The sequence below is a fragment of the Halichoeres trimaculatus genome, unplaced genomic scaffold (assembly GCF_033239565.1).
Source record: "Halichoeres trimaculatus isolate MK-OKI-2021-1 unplaced genomic scaffold, fHalTri1.1 fHalTri1_scaffold_2, whole genome shotgun sequence".
In the NCBI taxonomy this organism is placed as follows: Eukaryota; Metazoa; Chordata; class Actinopteri; order Labriformes; family Labridae; genus Halichoeres; species Halichoeres trimaculatus.
Window position 1 is genome coordinate 28,190,259 of NW_027437180.1, and position 25,337 is coordinate 28,215,595.

Below are 25,337 nucleotides of genomic sequence, written 5' to 3' on the forward strand. Positions count from 1 at the left end.
CAGATAGATAGATAGATAGATAGATAGATAGATAGATAGATAGATAGATAGATAGATAGATAGATAGATAGATAGATAGATAGATAGATAGATAGACAGATAGATAGATAGATAGATAGATAGATAGATAGATAGATAGATAGATAGATAGATAGATAGATAGATACATAACGTTCTGCGGGTTCATAAAAAACAAAATTTCTCCTTGACATTGTATGAAAATATGTATGCAACTTTAAAACAGTTGTACTGGTGTTTTTTAAGAAACAAAGACACTTTGTTTGAATGAAAACTTTGAAGAATCAGTTATTTTGTCGCAGATTAAAAGAAAGCTTCATAGTTTCAAAAGAGTTTACCTTCCCCTTAGTAGCTCAAATCCAGCCCCTGAACTCATCATAAACATGTAGTGATAGCTGACATTCCTTTACTGCTGCTCCTCATCAGTGTCAAGCCGCTGCTGACAGATGATTGATACAATTCAGCTGTAGCGCTCCCCCTGCAGGCCATTACACATAATGCAGGACATGTCCACTGACAGTATTGACTTTGTTTTTTTTCACACCCAGAGAAAACTCCCGCTCACATTTACTGTTGGGTGGAGGAACTTATAACAAGTTGCAGACTCCTTCATTTGTGGCATCAGAGGATCTCAGACACCTCTGGGTACAGAGACAAAAATTAAAGATAACTCAAACTGCACTGACCTTTGCTGGATTGAGGTGATTTCCTCAAGTTCTCATTTGCTACCATCCAAGCATCCAAGCTATAAATACATTTCAATCAATTAGGTCTAACTATACAGTTACCGTTATACAACCGAGTCACAGAACATCAGCTCAAATAACAAAGCACGTTTTGGTGTAGTTTTGAACTTAGTTTATTCTTGATGATGATGATGTATATTCTACATCATTAGTCTGAGCTGTTAGCTATTAAAACTATTAAATGAGAAATCTTTAAACAAGTAGCTCATGAGGAAATAATTAGTTTACCTCCAAAATAATACTCTGGCAAAATGTGGTCTGAGTTTGGCATTGTGTAAATGTATATTATGTAAAGCTATGTTACACTTTCAGATAATACAAATAAACTCCAGATATAAAAAGGTCAAAGGTCAAAAACAGCTGTACAAAGATAGACATCAGAGCCATTAAGTCTTGTTGGATTTGTCTGAACTGAAGTATCCTGAAATTAACAGTACAGCAATTCACTGGATTTAATGAAGCGTCAGAGAGGACGAGAGGATGAAAGACTGAGTGTGTAAGCGAAAGGAAGCAGCTTATAGTCAAGTGACTGATCCTACAGGATTACATGTTTAAATAGAGCTCAGGCTCCTCTTAAAGAGTGACAGAGGAAGAAATGGATGAGAGCAGGAGAGTCACTCGGAGGGAAAAGATTAAAAAATGTGAGGTAATCAACTTTAAGACACTTATTAGTTTAGTTTAGTTTTTTTTCCCCCATAGACTGTGTCGTTGTTCCCAGCCAGAGGATAGTATCCTTTATGATTTGATTATTTATCAGAAAGACCTCAATCATTTATGAAAACGTCACAGTCTGAATGTTTAGAGGGTAAAAACTGTGTCACATGCCCCAAATTATTTTACAAGATAACTTGGATAAAAAATCCTCACACAAAAATATAGATGATCACAGAGCTCCTGAAAAAAAGCATAAGGGAATACATCATTAACCATATGTAATTCATGTAATTCTGTCTTATAAGACATGATATGTAGGGTTAATATATATGTATATATAGCTGCACTACACAATTCGATTTTAGTTTGTGAATATTTTTTATTCTACAATGTTTGTACAGCATTCTAGTGAGCATAAATGCTTTAACATGTGTATGAAAAAAGGGACTGGACCTGAAACCACAACCTCATGGCAGGAGGCGTTAAAGAAAAACAGAAAGCTGTACAGCAACTGTATCTACAGGAGGACACAGCTGTTAGTTAATGCACCTTTTTTGCAGTGGTTTTATTTCTTAAATGTTTTAGTTCTCCATGTTATGCATGGCTGTAAAGCTGAAAACACTTTGTAATCTGGTATGATGGGTGCCTGTGGTCTCAGAGCTGTTTCAAAACCATGGAGGAAAGATTTTTACTGACAGCGGACTCCAAAACAAATTTAACAGTTCCTATCGACCCCCCTTTCTTCCCAAAACAGGCTTTCAACAGCAAACCAGTTTTTCCAAGACTCTGTAAAGGAACACTAGTTTGTCATCAACCTGCCTTCTCTAATTTAGGACAGTTCTGTCATTGTTGCACCAGTTGCAGCCCTCCTCACACAGCTTTTAGAGCGGCTCCTGCTGGTTTGGTGGAAAACAACACAGAGTCACTCCATAAAATGTCTTACTGCTTGAAATCTGATCTTCAGAACATAAAGAGGAGGGCTGCAGGACAGAAACCAGACACGAAAGCAAGAGGGCCGGCTTTCAGTTGACACTTCCTGTTTCTGTATGTGAAATGAGCTCAAGTTTGTATGAAGATATGTTGGTGCACGTGAATGGTTAACAGCTGGAAAATAGCTTGCCCCTTGTAGGTTGTGAAACACTGCCCTAGTTCTGTCCTATTACGACTTCCCCCTAAGTTCAAAGGTTGCTGGAGCTCAGTGGGAACAGAGCTGTGCTGAGTTGAGCTGAGAGACTGAAAGGTAAGACGTGTTGTGCTGAATATGTTTCTTGTATTATTTTCCTTCATTCTGTTGTATTGCATATTGATCTCGCCTGTTAGTTGATCCTAGAACATGATCAGAGCAGAAGGGCTGCTGTGAAGAACAAACACAGAGAGGACACAGATAGTCAGCTGGCTGAGAAGGATACACTTTAAGTAGCATGTTTCTGTACCAACTTTTGTCTTTAGGCCCTTTTTCTTTATTGCATAGTAAATTTAATCAATGCCATCAGTGTGTTATCTAGTGTTATCTGTTTTTATACTTTTGCTGTTTGCATGACTGTCTGATCTGGATTAAGTACTCTCTCAAGGCTGAGGGTGAACTGGTTTTCCAGGTTTTGTACCTGGAGGACGCTTACATTCAAATGAAGTAGTAGTTCATACATGCCAAGTTTTGCATGTCTGAAGTGAGTGAGTCTACAACAGAGCTTTGCTACACAATCTGTGTCATGTTATTTGAAATCCACATTTAGCATTAAGCACCTGCATGTTATTCAGGAACTTTAACACAAATGTAGCTTTTGCAGACAGAACAACAACAATCACCTCTCCCATCAAAATTCCTTTTGTGATGTTGAAGTCTTTTCTTTCCCTGTTTGTCATTAACTGCCTCCTCTCAGACATGCAGCAACATGTCTATGTATGTGCTGACGGTAGGTTTTTTTAATGATGGAAAATGTAGATTTAACCATGTACCCCTGCATCATGTGCAAGCGTGACAGGAATAAAGAGCAGTATTTGTTGAAATGAAGCTTGTAAGGAAAATAAAAATTCACATTTCAAATGAGATAAACGATAAATGTAACCCCTCTGAACCTGTATTGTAGGGTTAAATTTGTAATTGTTGCTGGTCACTGGATCTCTGCATACTGAATGAGTAACGTGTGATCATTGTCTATTGTTCTTTGTTGGGTGGAAAATACACTAAACAATGCAAACAATGTTTAAAACCCTTTCACTACAGGGTTACAAAGGGATTTTAAAGATGGTGAATGAGTTTCTGGAGGCAAGTGGCGAATGATGTTAAGGAAAAGGAATCAAGAGGTCTTCATTAAAACAGTCATTCAATAACAGAGCCGACCGCCTACTCAAACAATAAAAATTACGATGATAAAGGATAAATTTCAACTTTTAGTAAAAAAAAGGCATAAAACCAAAGTGTTGTACGAGTGAAATGCTGTATAATTGAGATGAGAAATATTTCTGACTTCCACTGGGAAACAAACATCAAGAGTCCCCCTCGGTCTCACAACCAGTCAGTAAAAGATTCACTCAGACAACATCCTTCATGTTTACGAAGGTCAATAAAAGGACAACAGCCTTTTCCTTTGGTGTGCTCAGGAGATTATCTCCACAATCATTTGAAGAACATCCAAAGAGGCTGAGACAATGTTTGTCTGTGACCAAATTCTCGTGTGTTAACAATGTTTATCAAGAGGTTGAAGATCTACTGTGATCCTCTTGATTGACTCTAAAACTGGAGTCGTTCATTCACCGATAGTTTGAGATGAGAGACTTAACTCAGTTTCCCCTTCCTGTCTCTCGGGCTTATGTTTAACATTATTACATTTTACACAGGGCACTTACAGACCTACATGAATGTTTACCTTCACTCTTAAACACTCCAAAACTAAATGTTGTAGGATAAGGTGGAGGCATTAGCGTTAGAAAACACTAATCTCCCAGCATCCCTTTCTCTTTTAACAGATGGAGCATGTCACTTTCCCACCACTGTCCAGACTTGCCATTTGTGGCGGCACCCATGGAAATGAGATGTCAGGAGTGTACATGGTGAGAGAGATGCAGAAACAGAAGGAAGATCTAGCGGGATCTGTTTCGATAATCACCGTTCTGTCAAACCCACGGTCTGTGGAGGCCTGTAAAAGATATATAGACCAAGATCTCAATCGTTGTTTCACAGATGCCTTGTTGAGGTAAGGTCACCAGTTCTGAAGGTTTTGGTTGAGAGAAACAAAGATGAACTAAATCCAGCTAAACAAAAAAAAATCTCTGTCTCTCCTTGTTTCCAGTGCCCCCATTACAGACTCCTCACCCTTTGAGCTGAGGCGAGCCCAAGAGCTGAACAATCAGCTTGGGCCCAAAGGTAGTGAGGAGGCTGTGGATCTGCTCTGTGACCTCCACAACACCACCTCCAACATGGGCATGTGCCTCATCTTTTACTCCATAGACCCCGTCACTCTGCACATTTACAAATACATTCAGGTCAGTTCTACATGTTGTTGTTGAGGCAAAAATTTGTTTGACAATAAGTATCACCTCATTCTGTTTAGTCATGTAGTTAAAAAAATAGGAATTTGAAACCCTCCAGTGAAGATATGTTTTGATGTTAACACTCAGTGGATCGTACCAAAGCAACTCACAGTTTGGTTTTATTTTCAGAGCAAGATGACCACCCCTGTGAGAGCCATCCAGCTGAGCATCCCCCATTCTGAGGCTTACTCCCTGGAGTCGGTGGGCAAACGTGGCTTTGGTAAGTTTTAAGTTTTTTTTCCTTTTTTTTTTTCCTTTTATCTGCTGGTTTCTCTGAAGACTTATGTTTCTTAATTACTAGAGTTGTTAAAGTATGAAACATTGGGCCTATTTTTCTTGCTCCCTGCAGCTGTGGAAGTTGGCCCCCAACCCAACAGTGTGGTCAGAGCTGATATCTTTAACATGGTGAAAGAAGCGGTGGATCTCACAAAAGAGTGGCTTGAGCGGTTCAATTCTGGTGAGACACAACTGCTTTTATTACCAAAAAATAGGCATCAACCATTTACGAATAAGGAGCAAAATGAGAAAAACATCTCATCACATCAAGGGGGGAAAGTGGTGACAAAGCTTCTGTTGGTATCACTCAGAGATCATCAATCAGTCTGTGATGGTCAGATCAAGCACAATTTTTGCTTTTTTCGCTCTTGAATCCTAGTTTTTGTAATAAATGTCTCCATCACAAATATCTGATTTCTGTCTTTTACAAAAACCAATTAAGAAGGCAGCGCTAATTCAATAAGCTGGTACCCCCAAAACCGGTCCGTACATACCATTTACGCCATTTGAATGACCCATACCTCAAACTGTGAGTCTTTATGAGCACACAGGATTACTTCATATTACTTACAGCATCCTTTTCCTGTAGGAGTGACCTTCGAGGGAGGTGAAGTGGAGGCGTATGCTCCAGTAAAGATTGTTGACTACCCAAGGGATCCTGCAACGAATGAAATCACTGCTGCCATACACCCACAGCTGCAGGTATGGGACAAGGAAACATGTTTAAACACATAATCCTCTGCTGGAAGTTTTTAAAAACTTGGCAGTTTACCAAAAAAAAAGACTTTTCCCAATATGTAAAATTTATCTGTCACTACACATTTCAGTGGTTTCCCAAAAACTTTAATTTGCATGCATGCTTCATCAAAGGAAAAAAAAAACATTATTCTTTTACTGAACTTTTCTGGTGCACGATAACTCATTTCTCAAACTCTCTTATTTTTCAGGACAGTGACTTCATGCTTCTCCAACCAGGAGACCCAACATTTCTGTCATTTTCTGGGGAGACAGTGAAGCATGAGGGAGAAGCCCTCTACCCTTTCTTTGTGAACGAATGTGCCTACTATGAGAAGAAGATCGCCTTCCATTTAGGCAAGAAGATCACACTAACCTTCCCATCCATAAGTGTGAAAAAAGACTGAGAATATAGAGGTATAGAGGAGAGGAGGAGAACAAAATTTTAGCCAATTTTCAAATTGCTGTCACATAAAAAATGAAGAGCACTACATGTATGATTTTTTTTTTAATAAAATAGCAAGATGGAAAAGTTATGCAATGATTATAATTCTATAGGAGTCAAAAACCAGTTATATGATCACTCCTAGTACTGTAATGATAATCCAAAGCAGCATTCTGCACAGGTAGACCTCTGTGAGGCTCTTAAGTTGGCTTATGTGATACCAAAGATGTCTTTTTTTACTTGAACTAATGATATTGCACAAACGTTGGGATCATGGTCCAATGATATTTTTTGTTATTTTTTATTTTTTAAACAAATAATGGCAGACACTATGTTTGAATAAATGTTTCTTCACTTAAAATATGGTGGTGGGTTTTGACTTGAGATAATATAAAGTTGTAAGAATCTACAAAACCTTCCTTTCTGTGAGCAGACACAAAAAAGTTTGTCAGATTAAGTCAAAGTCTTTATATCTGAAGCTTTTATTAATTCAACAAAGCTTTCTTTTGTCTCTGTCGGAGGGACGATGAGTAGGTGAGCACCTTTTTCACTCCAGGCTGTTAAAAAGGTCAAACTGAACATTTTATCACAAATTTATGCATTTGAGTCCATTGGAAACTGACTGTGCAGTATGATGATTCTAGAAATGACAAATGTTCAGGTGAAAAAAGTTAGCTTTCTAGTGTCTGTGGTAAATTAATCTCACAGAACTTTAAGCATCACTGTTGCTCAGTGGTTAACTGAGCTAGCATCTGCAAACTAATCACTGTAAGTCTACTTTGAATTTATACACTTTTTTTGCAAGTTAACTTTTACTGCTGAGTTTTAAGCTCTTATTTCTAGAGAGGTGTTATTCAGTTTTATTGGTTATTATAGCCATGAGCTAGTTTTCTTGTAATATCTGAGATCCTTGCTTATACCGTTTAAGGACTGATGAAGCATTTACGCGACTGTTACAAAAATATCACAGACACACAAATCAGCAATTGACAAATTTATAGATACAGAAATAAGTAGTGTGCTTCAGAATAAAAACATAAAAACATTCACAAAAGCCATAGTGAATACATAACATACATGTAAAAAAAATATTGTGACACAAAAACATCACAATTTAGGTTTGGTGCTAGGAAATTCTCAACACCCTTCTGTGTTTGATATCATAAAAGTTCATTCAAGATTTTTACTTCAAGAGTAAGACTTTTTTAAATTTAATCATGTTTAAAATACCACACTCTTCAACCCTTGAATATTTTGGAGAAACTTAAAAAACTGATACACTTATATTTGGCCATCGATCAGTTTAGTTCAGTTATGGATATGACTCAACAACCAGGATAACAAAATCACCTCAAGTGCTGCAGTTTCAGACAGTGACAATTCAATATGACATTAGTAAAATAGAAGTAGTACAACATAGGCTTCAACATTTAAATTCAAATGTTATGGATCACAGGTTTCTCTTGAGTGGCATCAAATCAAATAGTTTCTTTTTACAGTCAAATAAACTGTATAAATAGACAAAACACATGGGAGAAAAGTGGCTACAGTTTTAGGACTGATGTTAAGTAAACACACACCACAGACTGAAATCATGCCCTACCACAGGGAATGGAAATATAAGCTTAAAAGGCATGCAGAGCAAAGGCAGGATTTTTTTAAACAATTCAAAATTGAAGAAAAAAATGAAAAGGCGGCTTCTTTTTTTCATGCACTTGTAAGTGAAAGCTACCCTGGCTTAGTTAAGTAATCTTAAGTTTGTGCAAGTTTATAATATGTAACTGATTTAAGGTCAATGTGGTGATGAGCAGCTTCTGAAGCAATGGCAACTGAAATGAAGGCAAATGAAGACATAGCAACACAGTTCACACAAGAAAAATAAATCACTCCTAATGTCATGAGTACATAACATGCTTTCTCAGATACATCAGACACACTTAAAACAGGTGAAATACACAACTCAAAGATATGAAAACCCTGTTTGTGAGCACTTAAGATGATTAGCTGCAAAATGGTTTGGTTTATTACTGCTATACCTGATACCATGAGAGTGTAACCTACTTTGAGAATGTTACAGAAAGAGTGAAAACTTAGAACCAACATTTCTAAATTTTTTGTCAGAGACAAGATATTGCAGAAACTTAACAGATCGGTAAGTAGTTGTAAGGTATCCTTATTGTTACAGTCTCTCTTTAGGCCACTCTGTAAGCAGTCATGCGGGTGTAGTTTTTGCGGTGACTCCTTGCCGCCCACAGGAACAAAGCAGCTGCCATCATCTGCAGAGGGAAGGAGATGAGGGCGAGGTAGAGGGACCAGCCCAGGGAGCCCTCCACCCCTTCAGGTGGTGCAGAGTACTGATGGAGCAAGTCTACACCAGCAAGGAAACAGCAGACGCTGCCCAGAGTACACAGACCTGATGAATACGAGAGAGACAAATGATGCAAACCACTTGTGCATATATTTGAATTTTACAAACATTGCAGTGTGTTTAGAGAGCTGTAAAGGCAACAACAATCCCAATATGTTGGGTTACATGAAGGGAATTTCAATACAAAACTTTAAATAAAATACATTCAGTTCCAAAAATCTATATTAAACTGTTGGTCCCAGAAAAAATGATGATGGATGAACTTAAAAAATGAAATTATAATGAAACAGTGAATCATTAATTATTAGCAGTGATAAATAAGCATTTGTGGACAATGTCATTAAAGTCTTTCAGGGTTTATGGATGTAATATGGGGTGTATGGAGTTATCTGTCTCACCTGCAAGTAGATGGAGCACTCCTACAACCAAGGTGGGGGTGAAGCTTCGGCACAGGCAGGCACAGACTCCTACAAGGCCACTCTGAAAAACCAAAGCCAAAGACACCAAGGGCAGGAGAAACTGGCACCTCCACAGATCTTTAAAAAAAAGAGAAAAGACAGAGTGAAACACTGAAACCAAAACATTATTTTTTCAATGATGACAGACGACAGTCATTGAAGAGAAACAGAAGTAAAGTAACAGCTTGAGAAATAATCTGAGGCAAGGAGTCCGACTGTGAAGTATGCATGTTCCTTAAATATATTTCAACTAGTGTCAACATAAGAAATGGAAAAGAAAATGTCAGGTTTTTTTCTTTGAACAAGTTTTGACACAAAGCACAGGGACTCTAATTCACGCACACCCAACAAACAGATACAAAAACAGTACACTCTTGCACTGTGGGACAGGACATTTCTACTGAAATATGAAATTTAACCCCACAGACAATAACTATAATTATAATAATAATTATAATAATAAAAAAAAAATCTAACTCACAGGTTCTGAGCAAATCCTCTTCACTGCCGTTGTTGTTGTTGTTTCCTTCCTGTTTGTATTTAGGAATAAACTGCTGGGGCAGAGTGAAACTCAAACACTGCATCTCCATCTTTGGATCTGAAGTCAGAATCACAGAGAACAAATTCAAGCTTTGTTTGGTTTGCAGTTCAACAGTTCAAAAAATTACTTATCTCAGGCTGGTGTTTTTAAGAACCCTCATTTTAGCGTTAGCTTGAATTAAGATTTGGATTCTAAGCAAATATTTTGGAACCCAAATCTGCCCTAAAAAGCTTGGAAAGGGACAAAAAAAGTTCCTACAATAAAGAACTGTAGTCTTGTCTTGGGATTACCTTGTAATTTGGAACTTTGTCCTCATTTAGTATTGAAACCCATAAATAATTTTAGAATCTAACTGTTAAATAGTAAACATTATTCCTTCCTCTTGAACTAAACTTAACTTCTTTGGCATTTCATTAAAATTCGATGTCTTCTTGGTAATGTAACATACAGTCTTCATTCATTTTTCATGTACAGGGGAGTCTTACCTGGCTCTCTGAACCAGTGTGTCTCTCCAGGTACCAGGATGCACCTCCACCACAGTCCCAGGGTACCATTCAGGCGGAACAAGGGATCACTGAATGTCTTCTCATCAAAATCTCCATTGATGAACTTGTCTCTGAGCTCAGAAGCATTGTTCCACGGTGGACTGCTGTACTGGTACCAGTGCTGAGTTCCCACTGCCACAGAGAGGTAGACTGTGGCCAGCAGGCTCAGCACAGAGCCAATGACCAGGGCTGTGGCATAACGATTGTCTACCATGGTTGATATGGATACAGGTCGTTTTAAACCTGTTTTACACAGTGACTGTCCTTTCTGATAAAAAATGATACCTATATAAACAAAAGGCCTGGCTCCCACTGAGTGATGAAGCCTTGTTGAATGTTTAAAACTGATATTTTCGTTTAGTGTTTGGACACCACTGCATTTCTGTCCACCTGAGCCCGATATATGACAATGTCATAAACACTGGACTGTATTAATTCATGTTGCACCTCCTGTGCTCTATGTTGACCCAAACATAGAGGCGTCCACGACCTGCCGGGAAACCACACACACACTAAGGTTAACGGTGTATGTCTGTGTTAGACTGGTTGCTAGTTTTATTTAGCTGAATATTTACTGATAGTTACGCTCATAGTTATTTGTGGTTGGCTCGTTAGAAATCTAGCATGTAACAACAAAGACACCTTACCCCACTTAGCAACCAGGTGAGCGTTTCACAAGCTAGCTAATGATAGTATAAGCTAAAGCTACTAAAGTCCGTTGAATTTAGGACTGTTCGTTAGATACTTGCGGCGTTTTATTCACCTGGAGATGAAACGACGTCCAAAGTCAGACTTTTATTCTGAGACCGAAGATCCTTTTCCTAGCAGGCAGTGGCCTGCTCTTCTTCTTCGACGTTGAGTTTCTTCTTCGTTCTGTTTGGTGAAGTGGCCGAAGGCCCGGATGTTAAAAGCGATATCGCCATCTTGTGCCCCGGAGTGGAGACAAGCTGCAATACAAGCAGGCCAAATTTAGCAGACATCAGGTATGAGGACAAATCATGATTTTAACTGCTCTTATTTTAATATTGCTCAATGGGCTTCAAGAAAAACTGCCCATTAACATGCTGTGGAAGTATTATTTGCACTATCTTGAGTGCAGTATAGCATTTAGCAGCATCTAGCACAACATATGGCAGAAATAGAAAGGCCTATGCTTCTCAGTGTCACAACTCGAGGAAAAAACGAAGAAAAAGACCCGGGTACAGACTGACTGAAACTTTTATCGACAATACCAAAAGTTCGACAGACATGTGTGAAACAGGACACAAAGGTAAAATTAAACCGGACACAAGAACTACGAAATAAAAGAGGAGAAGGCCTACAAGAAAAGGATCGGGAGAAGGCATAGCTGACAACAATGAATACACAACAAAAAGAAAAAAAACGTGGCAAGTATTAACCACAATGATAATTTGTATTTATATAACATCTTTAAAATGCATTTCAAAGTGCTTTACTTCATGGTGCAGTAACTCTCCAGCAAATGACAACAGAGGCAATAGAATACACTTTAACTACATACACTCCAATGGTAGTTTTGCAGATATGAGCAGAATAGCCAGCCCAACAGTTCTTATCTACGGAAGCTCTAAAAGGCCATGAAATTAGAGCCTCTAAAGCTTTGCGTACTTATCATATGTGCGAAAGAAATGGTTTCTATGAGAAAAATAAGAAAAAAGTGACAAGATGGATGGAGCATCTGTTTGGTTTTGTACTTGGCTTCTCCAAATTTGTTCTTGTTCTTGACATCGAGCAATCACTTGATGCTACGTATGCAGGAAACTGCTGGGATAGTTTCAGTTTTAACTTATTACCAGCTCTTCTACTTCACAGTAAATGTTATATTGATCTCTGAAGTTCTCTGGTTGTGATAAGAGAAGTCAATAGTCAGTGGGTATGTCCTGCATTTTCCCTAAAGGCCAGCAGGAGGCAGCAGCACTAGTTTTCTAACAGCTGTACTGTCATATTAATGTAGCAGCATGACACTGACAAGGACCTAGAGAGGAGAGATGAAATATGCAACTGCATATTTAGTCTGTTTTCTGTACTGCGCTTAATAGTCTTTAGATGATAGCAGATGGGTTCAGGCTGGACTTGAACTTGTGAGGGGCTGATCCAAACGAAGCCCCATAAAGTTTTGGAACTTTCTTTTAATGTGTGACGAAAAACAATTGAAGTTTTAAAGCTTGTAACAAAGCAAGTACATTGACATAGTGATCTAAGTATGTTACACTTGAATTACTTTGTGTTGAGGAGCTTAATTTGTAGGCAAACATTAACAAAGTTGTTTTATAGTTGTTGGGTTTTTTTTAAGACCTTTTTTTTGGCCCATTTGTCCTCCAGCATCCTGTCTGATATTTTATACTGTTTATAGTCACTGTAATCACCATCCCAACTTAACACATTTTATGCAGTCTGGTCAGATCCATCATATCTTTGGTGTGATTTTAGGACCAGCCTTAAAACTGTCATGTCTAGCCTTAGAATAGTGTCCTTTTAATAGTTTTTTTTTTTTTTTTGCTCAGCTGCCCAGTTTTAAACAAGCTGCAAAATCAGCATCAACCAGATAGACTGGAAGGAACTCCACACATAAACATGATGTAAAACACTTTTACAAGCTGACTTGTCTCCACAGGCCTGTATCATCATCTGCTTTACACAAATCAAACATTAGGAAACTGTGTCTCATACTCATCAGAAACTACAATAACAGACACACACACAAACCTCCACCTGATCTTTCAACCCATGTGATTAGATAAATCCTGAATTATTCATTTGAACATTTTTCATGCTACCAGTGATACTCTGAGCACGTTTCTTAATAGCTTGTGACCTTTTCAGTACAGGGGACAGGGTGTGCTCAGAAGAGGTTTGAACCATGACATTTGAGACAGGGAGTGGCCTGAAAGAGGTGGCCTCTGGGTAATGACGTCTTGCTGAGAGGAAACATACTCTTTGACCTTCTTGTGGTCTTTTGCTAAAGATTATTTGCATTTTGATGTTTGAAGGATAAACTAAGTCATAACCTTAGCATCTATAAACTATTTTCATGGAGAGGATATCTTGCTGTATGGGAGATCAGACCTGGCAGTGTGTTCAGCGGCAGGAAGCATCACTTTGTGCTGTGCAGTTACCAAAAACAAGCACAGCAGGTAGACTTAAAGCTGATTGGCAGAAGTACTCAGCAGGGGCAGAGGCACTAATTGGGTATTTTCTCTGTGAGGCAGATGCCTTCACTGACCTCAGTTTGTACGGCAGCTTTGGCCACTAAGTGATGCTGGGCCTGGAGCAGAAAATATACAGGGTGATTTATTTATTTATTTATTTATTTTTATTTATTTATTTTTTTTACCAACACAGAGTTTTGTATTCATCAAACAAACCCCAAAGCATGCAGCTGTGACCTTTTATTTTTATCCGTCCCAGCTCCTCACACAGCCTCAACCAGCCATCATTGTGATAAAAGAGTTGCATACAACACATTGCAGAATTGCTATAAAACATAATTTTGCCAGTGGACTGTTTTGGTTTGTTTTGGTGGTATGTTGATTTTTAGGTACTTTTATATATGCAAAGTTAGATATATCTGCTCATTTCTCAGCCATGTGTGCAACAAGGCAGATCTAGAGGGACACACAAGGCTGACTTGAGCCTTGAAATCCCTGCCTCACTGGTTGGTTATTTAACTTGCCAGGGGCAGAACTGAATTGGTAACATTACATCTAGCAGCGAACATTCCCACAACTTTGGCTAACCTTTCCTATAAATTCTGTTTATAGTTTAAAGAAAACATTGTCATGTAATGTTAAAAGTATCTTAAGAGTAATAGTATAACTGTTAACAAAGGGAGGAGGCTGTTGATGCAACATTCTGTGGATGTTTCAGGGAGATCCTCTACCCAAATAGTTTGCAACATCTGTGAACTTTTGTTTTTCTCTCTTTTTCTTTTTTCAGATGTCTGCTTTCAGGAGTTGTGTAATGTTGCTTCTAAAAAAAAATTACATGCAAACACTTTTCGCATGGTTTTAATATAAAATCCTAAACCATTTTAGGAACAAACAAAACAGAACGGCTGAAAATGTCTGAAGTAGATTGGGGCAAATGTTTTAGCAATGTTGTAACTTAACAATTATAGAAGGTAACCCCAAAATACTTTTTGAATGTTTGCAGAAAATTTTATCCAGGATCATTTTGGAAATGTAAAGAACGTTCTTAAGAACATGAGGGCATAACTTTCTAACAATGGTGTCATTTAATTTTTTTGGTTGTCACTGGAAATTATTACATTTAGAATGTTTCGAGAGAACGCTACCCTGGAACAATCTGGGTATTTAAATTAACTTTCCACTGACACATTATTCGCCATATTTTCAGAATGTTTTTAGAACGAAAGATTTTGGGAGCATGGCCCTATGTTCCCTCAGCTTTATGTTCCCACATTTCTTAGATTTTTTTTTTAATCCAGTTTTGTTTGTCTGACCTTAAGAAATAAAAACAAGGATTCAGCATCAATAAACTCTGCTTCAGCAGGATCTGTTTTTCAATCAGCCCATTTTATTTTATTTTATTGTAACTATTGTGATGGTGACAATTACTGGGCTGTGGAAACACAGGGTCTTATGGTCCATGGAAAAAAAAAGTCTTAGAAATGTGGAAACCCAGGGGTATGGGATATTAGGGCTGACCTGACCCCAAGATAGTGGAATAGCAGTTGCCAGTTTAAAGATGCTATAAGGAGGATCTGTTTTAATTGCACTCCCTCGCCACCTTGTGGCCTGGAGTCTCCGCACACTCTTGTAGATTAAAATTTTCTTTGTTTAAGACAAATTTTTACTGGATTGTGCTGAGGCAGGGTATTTATCAGTACAGTTACATAGCGCTACAGTTGAAACGTGACATCAAGCAAACATTGTAGCAGCCAGCTATATGTCAGCGACACCGGCAGGCAAGTGCTCCGATGTATCTGTGGATGTATCTGATCTATCCTGGTTAGCTGTGTCCTGCCAGTCATCCACCAAGCAGAGCTAACATAACCCCACTCTTTATTTTATAGATCAACTCTCAAGTTTGAACAGACCACTGCAGAATACCTGCTGACTGTGGGTTGGAATGGAAATGATCTCCTGTTTAGTTTTATTCTTCTCTTCTGTCCTTTTTCTGTCTGACAGTTAGGCTCATGTGTCCACCATCACTACAACATTAGTCGTAGAAATTATGCTGCTGATCTCATTTTAAAATGTGGGTTAGAATCAGGCATATATCTAGAAGGGAGCCTTTTTCAAGATCACCTTCAAACTCCTCACAGCCCCTTTAACCATCTGTTTTACATCCACAATTCCAAAAATGCTAGGTTGCTGTACAAAATGAGTTGTGGTTTGGAAATTATTTAAACAATTTATTTGACTGAATATTTGAAACAAACAGATAAAAAGCTGTGTAATAGGCATGATAAGAATGGCTTAAAGAACACATGGAAGAACAGTTCCCTGTTGGCTTAATATTCCAGGGAGACTCAGCTGGTCGGCAGCATCAGGACCTCTCCCCCTCCCTCTCTCCCTTCCTCCACCCGTAAACTCCCTCGCGTCTGAGAAGCCAGAGTGGTTTAGAGCAGTATATTGACACACTGAGAGGTATCTGGAGGAATGGCCTCTGAACGCGCTGAAACCAACACCACCTCTAATCACACAAACCAGTTCGTGCAGCCCGCGTGGCGCATCGCGCTCTGGTCGGTGTTGTACAGCACTGTGCTCGCGGTGGCGGTTTTCGGAAACTTAATCGTGATTTGGATAATTTTGGCGCACAAGCGGATGAGAACTGTCACCAACTATTTTCTGCTGAACCTGGCTTTCTCTGACATGTCCATGGCTGCTTTCAACACGCTTATCAACTTTGTCTACGCGGCGCACGGCGAGTGGTACTTTGGGGAAGTCTACTGCAGGTTCCACAACTTCTTCCCTGTCGCCGCGGTGTTCGCCAGCATCTACTGCATGACAGCGATAGCTATCGACAGGTACGAGAGACCCTGAGAAAATGAAACTCTTTTCAAATCTTATTCTCTCTCTAAGAGTGTCTACATACTTCAAAATGCATGAATTGAAAATGCTGTTTCTTACAATAAAAAAATAAATAGTGAACCAAAATACTTCGCCGAGTTTGCACGTCATTGTGGAAAAATATCACTGAAGCCCTCTTGTAGTCGAGAGAGAGGGCACTATTTTGGCTTGGAGATAAATTTTTCACATCAATTCCATGTGACGTCATTATTTATTTCCATATTTGGGCTTATATTGAAAATGAATGTCCTGCTTTAATCAGTTGCTTTTAGGATTTTTCTTACTGTGGCTGTTGTACATGTGTTAAACGACAACTCTTATTGTGTTTTAAATTCAACTTTTGTAATCAGTGTTTCTAATTATTTTGTGACAGCACAGATAGCCATTACAATTTTGCATATTCATAAGTTAAATTCGAGCTCCTCAGTGCTTTTGCCAAACTATTTTTTGATTTAACCTATCACTTCCTCATAATTCTTAGTTAAACAGTGACTGTAACTCCTGATGTGTAATATTTGTATTCCTCTGACCTGCAGGTACATGGCCATCATCCACCCCCTGAAGCCACGTCTGTCAGCAAAAGCCACCACAGGAGTCATCGTGTGTATCTGGAGTCTAGCTGTGGTTCTGGCCTTCCCTCTGTGCTACTTTTCCACCATCAGAACTCTGCCCCGCAGGACGCTCTGCTATGTAGCCTGGCCCCGCATGGCCAACGATTCCTTCATGTGGGAATAAACCAAAAGCATTTATTTTACCTTCATGACATGGTTTATTGTCATTGTCATGGGAATGCTGAGCTCTAATCCTTTTTTTTATGCAGACTCCTCTCTGCATCTGCTGTTTCATAATCTCCAAATGTGTCATTTTTCATCCTCTCTATTTATAATGCTTGTCTTTAAACCACTTCATTCCAGATTTATATGTTTGACCTCTTCTGCAGGTATCACATCATAGTGACAGTTCTGGTCTACGTGCTACCTTTAGCGGTGATGGGCATCACTTATACCATCGTGGGAGTTACTCTGTGGGGAGGGGAGATCCCAGGAGACTCATCTGACAACTATCACGAACAGCTCCGGGCCAAACGGAAGGTAAACTGAACATTTAGTGTATGCACTTTATTTATTTTTTCCTTTTTTTTAAATGGGAGAAGCATACATTTTCACTTGAAACTAGGTGATATGCATTCGGCCTAGAGCTAAATGTTACTGATATTTTGATCCTTTTACTCTTGAAAGCATTTTCTTAAAGTTTTTTTTTAATGCTTTATGATTTAAGTTTAATAAAGTCCATTTTCATCTGTTTTCTGATCTTTGCTTTAAGCCTTTTGCACATTTTGTTTGTTTCTTTTCTTTTTCAAATCACATGCTCCAAACTTTTTTTCTTTTACTGATTTTCTTTCTGTGGACCCTGTGGGGACTAGGGAAGCTAATTGTAATCCCAGGAAACAAACAAAAAAAATATCAAGAATGTTAATAGAAACACATCTTGGCAGATTACAAACTGACCATAGCTTGACAGCATGTGCACACCAAAAGCCTTTATGTAAAAAAAGAATCATCAACAATTATACAAAAAAGATTACCCTCAGTTCTTAAAATTGTGCAAGAGCTTACTAGGAATAAGATTCAAGGATGTTTCCTGTCAGAGAATAAAACAACTGTGAACAGATTATGAGAGATATTTGCTTGACCCCAAAAGCTCAAAAATTAAAGCCACAGCTCTGCTGGTGTTGTATCTTATTCACCATTCTGACTATTTTTTATGCAAAAAAATAAAGAAATAAAACTCAATCTATATTCTCTCACTTGTGCAATATTGTCTCATCCAAGTATTTACACAAGTTCACAGAGGTCATAAGTATCCACATGTGGAGAAAGATTGTGCTGATCAGACAGGAAACAGAACACAAAGCAATCAGCTCTGTAGTGTGAGAAATACCATGCAGACAGTTTGCATCTTAAAAGCTGTCAAAACAGTCATTCAGAACTGCAGAGCACAGAAGAACAGAGAAAAAGGACTTGGTGTAGAACAAGTGCAGGTTTTCTTTTTCTGGAGTTTCAGTGCTGTGGCCTTTTTTTTTTTAACCTTTTGTAATCCATTCGTACTCTGCAGCACGAGAGGAGAAAAGTATCCACTGAGACTTGTTCCATTTCTGTTAGTCGTCATCAGCCAGACAGCTCAGTGTGCTCCGCAGCAGTCACTGCGAGAGTCTGGTTACACTGGGATTAAGGTCATCACAGTTGTAATGACAAGCATCTATCACGACAGCCGTGGATTAACGCTAAAGAATACAATTTATTGATAAATCACCACAAATACTTCATGGTAACAGGCGTGGGATTATACTAAGAGAGTGCAAGGGTTGGCTCAGGAGGTATTTTTGGTGATTAAAAGATGTCCAGGATTAAATTTTATAAACATATTTAGCAAATAATTTCCTAAAATTACAGTTTAAGGCCCAAATACACAGATAAATTTAGGTAAGAATATAAATTGTAAAATGAGAGAAGTGAATGATGTCAACCCCAGTTTAAAAACAGAAACTTGAAATGAGATTTTTTCCTGGTCTAACATTTCGAGTTCACACAAACATCACGCACATTCAGTGCACATAAAAAGAGACGTTCAGATGCATAGGTGACAGGTGCACATCTGCCATTTACGATCCTTTGAGTGTTTCAGTGAAAAGAGTCATCAGAAGCGAGCAAAATTGAGCTGCGGTAGATAAAAGAGATTTTGTAAATGTCAGGAAACAAAGCAACAAGACAATATCAGGCATGATTCAAAGGCCTGCGCAGGCAAAATGCCATCTGGGCCGAGGATAAAAGGAGGTCGCTCTCATCTCCGTTCTCCAGGTGAGCTTCTGCAGGGGCTTGAATAGCTTACTGCTCCTTTTAACCCCTCACAGATCCTTGTTGTGTTGATGACGTCTGTGGTGCTCTCACAGCCTCTCCACCTGGATCATGCTGCGTCACCTCTGCTTCTTCCTCTTCTCTTCCTCTTCTTGTATTCTTTTTGTCTTCTTCCTTTTCTTCATCACATCACCGGTGGTTTCATCCTATTTAATTGAGAAGCTCTTTTAAAGGAAACACTACCTGGACGCCTCAAAACAATGTGGCTTTGAAAAGTTCTTCTGGCTTTTAATCCATCTTTAAAACTTGATGCCTCTCTTGTCATGAAGCCAAATACCAGGAACAACCTTTCGGAAAATTATTGCTGACATAAAAAAGTGTGTTCAAAGTGCATAAATCTTGGAACTAAATTCTATGCATTGGTTTCTGTAATTTATTAAAAAAGCTATGGTTTTGGAGACATAAAGTGTCAGCCTTTCTGCAAAAATACGTATATTTATGCTGATTAAGATGATTCAATTTGTAGGATAAGTCACAGTTTGTGGATGGATTATTTCAAATTTATGGTATTTGTTCTTTACTTGTTGAGACTTAAAGCATTATGATGCTATACTGCCCCCTATTGTTCAGTTTCTGTGAACAAATTGTGTGAGGTTTTTGGGGGGCATTAAAAGCTCCTTTATTTTTCTGCTTCTGTACTTTTTTCCATTCCTCCCAGGTGGTGAAGATGATGATCATCGTGGTGGTGACCTTTGCCCTCTGCTGGCTGCCTTATCACGTGTACTTCATCGTGACTGGTCTCAACAAGAGTCTGAGCAGGTGGAAGTACATCCAGCAGGTTTACCTGTCAGTGCTGTGGCTGGCAATGAGCTCCACCATGTATAACCCCATCATCTACTGCTGCCTCAACAGCAGGTGAGGACCAACAAGTCTCATTCACAGAAACACTCAGATTCATGATAACATAACAGTGGTTTGTCCGGCTGCAGGTTCAGGGCTGGTTTTAAGAGTGCTCTTCGTTGGTGTCCCTTTGTACGGGTCTCTTCCTACGATGAGCTGGAGCTTGGAAACACAAGACTTCGACCAGGAAACCAAAGCACCTTCTCTCAGGTTGACACCAGCATCGGCAGCAAAGATAAGAGTATTTATTCTCATGGAAATAGGTCAAGACTCAGCTCCGGGCCTAACAACAGAAACAGTCAGCTGTCATGATCGATGAATGTTTGTTAAGGTTTACTGACCTCATGACAAGCTGACAAATGTTGAAATGATTGTGCTTTGGTTCACAATTTGACCCCTTAGAAGAGACTTTTAAGCTGATAGGGGAAAGGAGTTCCAAGTCAAAGCAAAAAATGGGGAGGGATTGTTTTTGTCTTTTGATTTGACCTCAGAAAACCACAAATCAGGTGCTTTAATCTATTCAGAACATTTAACAGTGCAAATGAACATAACTGTGAACAATTCAGGCCAAAAAAAAAAGAGGCTGTAGATGTAGTCTACATGAACACATATTTCAGTTCTGTATTTCTATAACTATGTCTATGACTGGGTTGTAACTCATGCAGTGATCCCATTTCAGCACAATCATGTCAATGTTATGAGTAATGAAATAAACTTATGGTTCTTTTATACATGACAAAGCATCTGATATATTTTTATAATTTTTTTTGTTGATTTATTTGATTCAGATGCTGTTGCTCATGTGCAGTCTTATTTTTGGAAACTTGAACTCTCAATTGTTTCTGCAGTAGGTGGGTATTTTACTGTAAATCAACAAAATCTTGCAAGGTAAGATGTGCTTTTTAAAATACCTAAAAGCTTTACTTTCTTGGGTGAAAGGATAGTAATAGTGAGTACATTTTAAATGCTCCTGACCTTTATTTTATTTTATTTTTGTAATAAACTTACAATGCCTGGCTGAGCTTCTTGTGCATCATCATCAGTTTTTATGATTCACATCATGCCAAACTCAGCATCATGAATTTAAAACTTTAAGCTGCTTTTGACATCTTATTTATTATGTGTTGCCATTACGTAGCATTATAGTTACTACATTTGATGAAATCTGTACTATAAGTAATAATATTATTATTAAATGATCCTGAATGTTTCCTGAACTTAAGACAGAATGTTGTTTCACAAGTGCTTACAGCTGTATGTTTAGTTGGTTTGAGAAACCATGTGCCATTTAAAAGCTATCTGTTTTGTGTCTATGAGAATCACTGTTAACTGTCAATGTGATTGGTAAAATGTACAGACATGTAAAATATTCCGATATTTTGGTGCACAGTCAACATAAAGATACTATTCATGTAGATGTTAAAGTGAGTTTTTGTTTAATTTGATTGTTTTTTTGAAAAAAAAAGACAAAAAGTCTGACATTGCCATACCTGATGGTGTTTTATTTAGCATCATTAAACAGAGCTTTCAGCAGCAGGAGGTGACTGACTGACATGTATGCACATGAATACAGCAAATCGAATTCTATTTAGTAAAAAAGGCAGGGTGAACAGACTTTGATAAGTGAATTTGGAAAAAGTCAGGTTGACTCAACAGCACCACGCCTTCCTCCAGTGGCCAATAATGACTACTTTTCATGAGTTGTCCACACACCCTGTGCATGGTGAGTTTATCACCTACTTCCTAGTGGGTGACACCCAGAAATGTACTAAACACAGTGTAACAAGAAACACAGGCAGCTAGAGTCTTTAAGGATTTCTGGGGTATTATTATTAATTATTCAGAGCAAATGAGTCCAAAAACGCTTTTAAAGGATGATCCTTCTCACACTGCAATATTTAATACAATGTTATAGTATTTGTCTAAATTTGTGTGAAAACTTCCACAATCGACCAATCAGTCTTTACTAGTATAAGTAAGTGTAACGCCAGTTAGGCCACATAACATCACTGAATTGTCTGTAATGCAGTTTTGACTAATTTAACTTTTGCATATTGACAGAGGGTGTCACTCATGGTCTACTATGTTGCTACAAAGAACAAACTACAAAGGTTTCAGGGTAAAGTCAGTCCAATAATGTATGGATCGAGCCTGTAGTGTCACTGTCATACTCAAGGTTAAAGTTGTGTGAAGTAAGACACAGTTTAATTAAAGCAGATTATTTCTGCCAATACTCTCATAGCCCAGCTCTCTTATGTTTTCTGGTTTATGCAGGTAAATTGCAGATTATTTCATTCATTAACTGTCTCTCTCCACTCACATCCTGTCATTTCATGAGCATTAAATGCCCCCAAGAGTCACATGGTAAAAGATTTTAAAAAAAAAGTTGTTTATATACCATAAATGTTGATTTAAGTACAAACTTTTGCTATTACACATAAAAAAAGGTTATGGCAATCAGTTACATTTACATATTTCTGTAACAGACTAGACAAGCAGCGTGTTGATCAGCAGGCATTAAAAAAAGGAGATTTTTTTGTTGTAATTTTGCAGTAAGTCTCAGAACAACCTGAGATCCAGAATGTTTCCCTCCTCAGATTCAGGCTATAAAAGAGGAGGTAAAAGGGAAAGCACCAACACAAGCCACAGAGCAGAAACACCAGCTGGAGACCTGGAGAAATGGAGAACAGAGGGATGAATTACTGAGGTGACAGTGAACTATCAGATGATTTTTCTAAATGACCTGATGGTCCTAGTTGCTAAATTCCAGTCATCACCACCATAGCATGATGGATGTTAATTTTGTAAAAACTGGTCCAGTTCAAAGTAAAACTAACAATTAAGCAGGGATATGTTGTGTCCCTGAAGTGACGTGACTGACAGTTTGTTATAACTGTGATAACTGAGAGGGATTAAACCAGCACATGTCTTCCAAATAATCTTAAATTTGGCTGGTGGTAACATTGAAAATTAACAGTCTTTAGAGGGCATCAACAATAGACAAACCGGAGAATTTACGGACCGATGGGTGACATGGCTGTGAAAGTTACCAAGCTGCCAAGTCTGTATTTAGTCATGCAAATCTTTCAGATCTTTATGAAACATCAAGTGATCCATGGAGCAAACTTGCTCATTTCCCCTTAACTTTGCCTTACAGATGTAAAGGAAAATATCTTGATGAACCCATAAGAGCTAGATTATTTCAACATGGGCTGTCAAAGTATAAACGTCAGACAGTGAAATTGATACCCCAGCTGATTTGCATACAATCTCCACAATGTAGTTTAACAGTTATGTTATTCCGGGGCATTCAGCAGCAAATTGAGAAACGGAAGGTTGTAACCACACAGTTACCTTATAGAACCAGATAGACTTAATATTGGGAATGTTTTTGGGTGTCAGTAAAATGTCCACAAACTTGTTTAATTTTCAGTTTTATAAATACTTTGAAAACTCACACTAATTACAGTGATTATGGGGATGCTAAAAGACACCCTGATTCTGTGGCTTTGTGCAACTTGTGTGAGACGATGCAGACTTATTTAAAAAGACTCCTTTACTGACTGCCCCACCCTTCATAAATTTAACGCTACACCCCACAAATCACCTGAGAGCAGGTATTTGATCTCTATTCTTTGCAGTGTTGCTGGTTTAATACTTGATGAGTCTATTTGAGTGAGCGGCATTTTAAATTGAACAGCGGTTATGTCACAAACATCACATGTCATGGCAGGAAATTCTTCACAGAAACATAAACTCTGTAATTTTCAACAACATGTGTTTATTTTTCTTTGTTAAGTTACCCCCTAAAGGTGGAATTCTGAGTTGATTATTTATTAATTATCCATACATTGAACAAAATATTTAATTGTCACCAAAGAATTTTTTTTAGCTTACCGTGAAAAGATGTAGCAGTTGTGTGAGTTACCCAGCTCTGGTTGTTCCAAAACGATCTCAGTGTATTTTTCTTCATTGACTTGGTCGACTTTAATCCCTGCATATTTCACGGTGAACACTTCAGCTGGAGATATGAGCACAATGCCTGTATCTACGCTACAGGAGTCCTCTCCCAAGTTAAAAAAGAAGCACGTAGTGATATTAAAAATGCTTCCAGCATGCCAGTCTTCATCTTGCTTCAGTAATTCGTAGCTCTTATAAGCCATGGTGAACCCTCCTAATCTCACCTTTGAGTTTGTTTTTGCTGTGTGTGCACTTTCTGAGAAGTAATACACCGTCTTGCACTGCTTTGCATTCAAATTTCTAGAAAGCTTCATGGCATCTATGAGGAGAAAATGAAGAGACTTGAAGTTGAAGTTTTCATATGTGCTCTCATTTGTGCCCTTCATCTCCACTGCACTGTTAAAAGCCTTTTGAAAAGATTCACCCCCGTTGGCAAATGCTGAAACAGCAATAGTGTGCTCTTTCACTCCTCCAGAGATGAGCTTTGCACACTGGCTGTTTTCACTCCACACTTTCTTGAATTCCTCATTTTGATCCAGCTCTTGTGTTAACACGCCTGACTTGATAAACTTTGTCATTGCTTCATCACGACATCCTTCATACAGGTCATCCACAGCATCCGGGGCCATGTCCAGTGGTTGTTTAATTCCCAAAGTCACCTTAGAAAAGTTTGACATTTCTGTCATAAATTCATAAATGTATATATTTCTGTGAGTTAATATTGGATTGAGCACTATTCGTAACAGAAACAATGCTTACCTTGTAAAAAAAGACTGTGAAAATGAGCACTGACAGAGGCAGCTTTCTTGTATTCCACATTGTGAAAGACTCTTCTTTGCGCTGTCTGCAGACAAATGGTGGGAAAAGTGTTAAATACTAAACAAAGCATTGCTGGATCAAGCCACAAAATGGGTTGATCTAACTTGTTGCTGAAACTCTTTGTTTAGACAAGCCCTCAGCTATTATTGGCATCCCTCCCTCCCTCCTCTGAATAAGAACATTCATTATCTTGTACTTAACTGAAAGGCAAATGTTGCAATGTTAAAAAACACAAAGCCTACCTTAAGCAGAGAATATCAGCTCTGAGAGCAGTTGAATAATGAAGCTTCTTTACAAACTGTGGGGTGTGAACATTTTTTTCTGGACACTGTTCATGGAAGTGGAAAACCTTATCTCAGCAAGCAACTCCTTCTTCATTTCCTGGGGAAGGAACTATCAGGCTGCCTGTTTTTTTCCCCTACAAGCTACT

General features: G+C 38.4%; 4 protein-coding genes across 4 annotated transcripts; 2 read left to right on the plus strand and 2 right to left on the minus strand.

The window, feature by feature from the left end:
• Nucleotides 1-2,428: 2,428 nt before the first annotated feature.
• LOC141810659 (N-acyl-aromatic-L-amino acid amidohydrolase (carboxylate-forming) B-like) lies at nt 2,429-6,723 on the plus strand. The gene is made up of 7 exons (XM_074698396.1): nt 2,429-2,658; nt 4,386-4,612; nt 4,709-4,901; nt 5,079-5,169; nt 5,299-5,406; nt 5,815-5,927; nt 6,173-6,723. The coding sequence occupies exons 2-7, from the start codon at nt 4,386-4,388 to the stop codon at nt 6,365-6,367; spliced, it is 927 nt and encodes a 308-aa protein (XP_074554497.1). The 5' UTR covers nt 2,429-2,658; the 3' UTR covers nt 6,368-6,723.
• A 275-nt stretch (nt 6,724-6,998) lies between these two features.
• cldnd1b (claudin domain containing 1b) lies at nt 6,999-11,216 on the minus strand. The gene is made up of 5 exons (XM_074683606.1): nt 11,081-11,216; nt 10,258-10,807; nt 9,713-9,829; nt 9,172-9,309; nt 6,999-8,818 (listed from the first exon to the last, which is right to left on the minus strand). The coding sequence occupies exons 2-5, from the start codon at nt 10,529-10,531 to the stop codon at nt 8,598-8,600; spliced, it is 750 nt and encodes a 249-aa protein (XP_074539707.1). The 5' UTR covers nt 10,532-10,807; nt 11,081-11,216; the 3' UTR covers nt 6,999-8,597.
• A 45-nt stretch (nt 11,217-11,261) lies between these two features.
• LOC141785075 (neuromedin-K receptor-like) lies at nt 11,262-21,486 on the plus strand. Its single transcript, XM_074663198.1, has 6 exons — nt 11,262-11,300; nt 15,827-16,330; nt 16,910-17,098; nt 17,314-17,464; nt 19,947-20,143; nt 20,218-21,486. Exons 2-6 carry the CDS (start codon nt 15,963-15,965, stop codon nt 20,438-20,440), a joined length of 1,128 nt encoding a protein of 375 aa, XP_074519299.1. The 5' UTR covers nt 11,262-11,300; nt 15,827-15,962; the 3' UTR covers nt 20,441-21,486.
• Nucleotides 21,487-21,633: 147 nt separating this feature from the next.
• LOC141785082 (ecto-ADP-ribosyltransferase 3-like) lies at nt 21,634-25,256 on the minus strand. The gene is made up of 4 exons (XM_074663210.1): nt 25,150-25,256; nt 24,848-24,932; nt 24,026-24,747; nt 21,634-22,799 (listed from the first exon to the last, which is right to left on the minus strand). Exons 2-4 carry the CDS (start codon nt 24,905-24,907, stop codon nt 22,733-22,735), a joined length of 849 nt encoding a protein of 282 aa, XP_074519311.1. The 5' UTR covers nt 24,908-24,932; nt 25,150-25,256; the 3' UTR covers nt 21,634-22,732.
• Nucleotides 25,257-25,337: the final 81 nt, after the last annotated feature.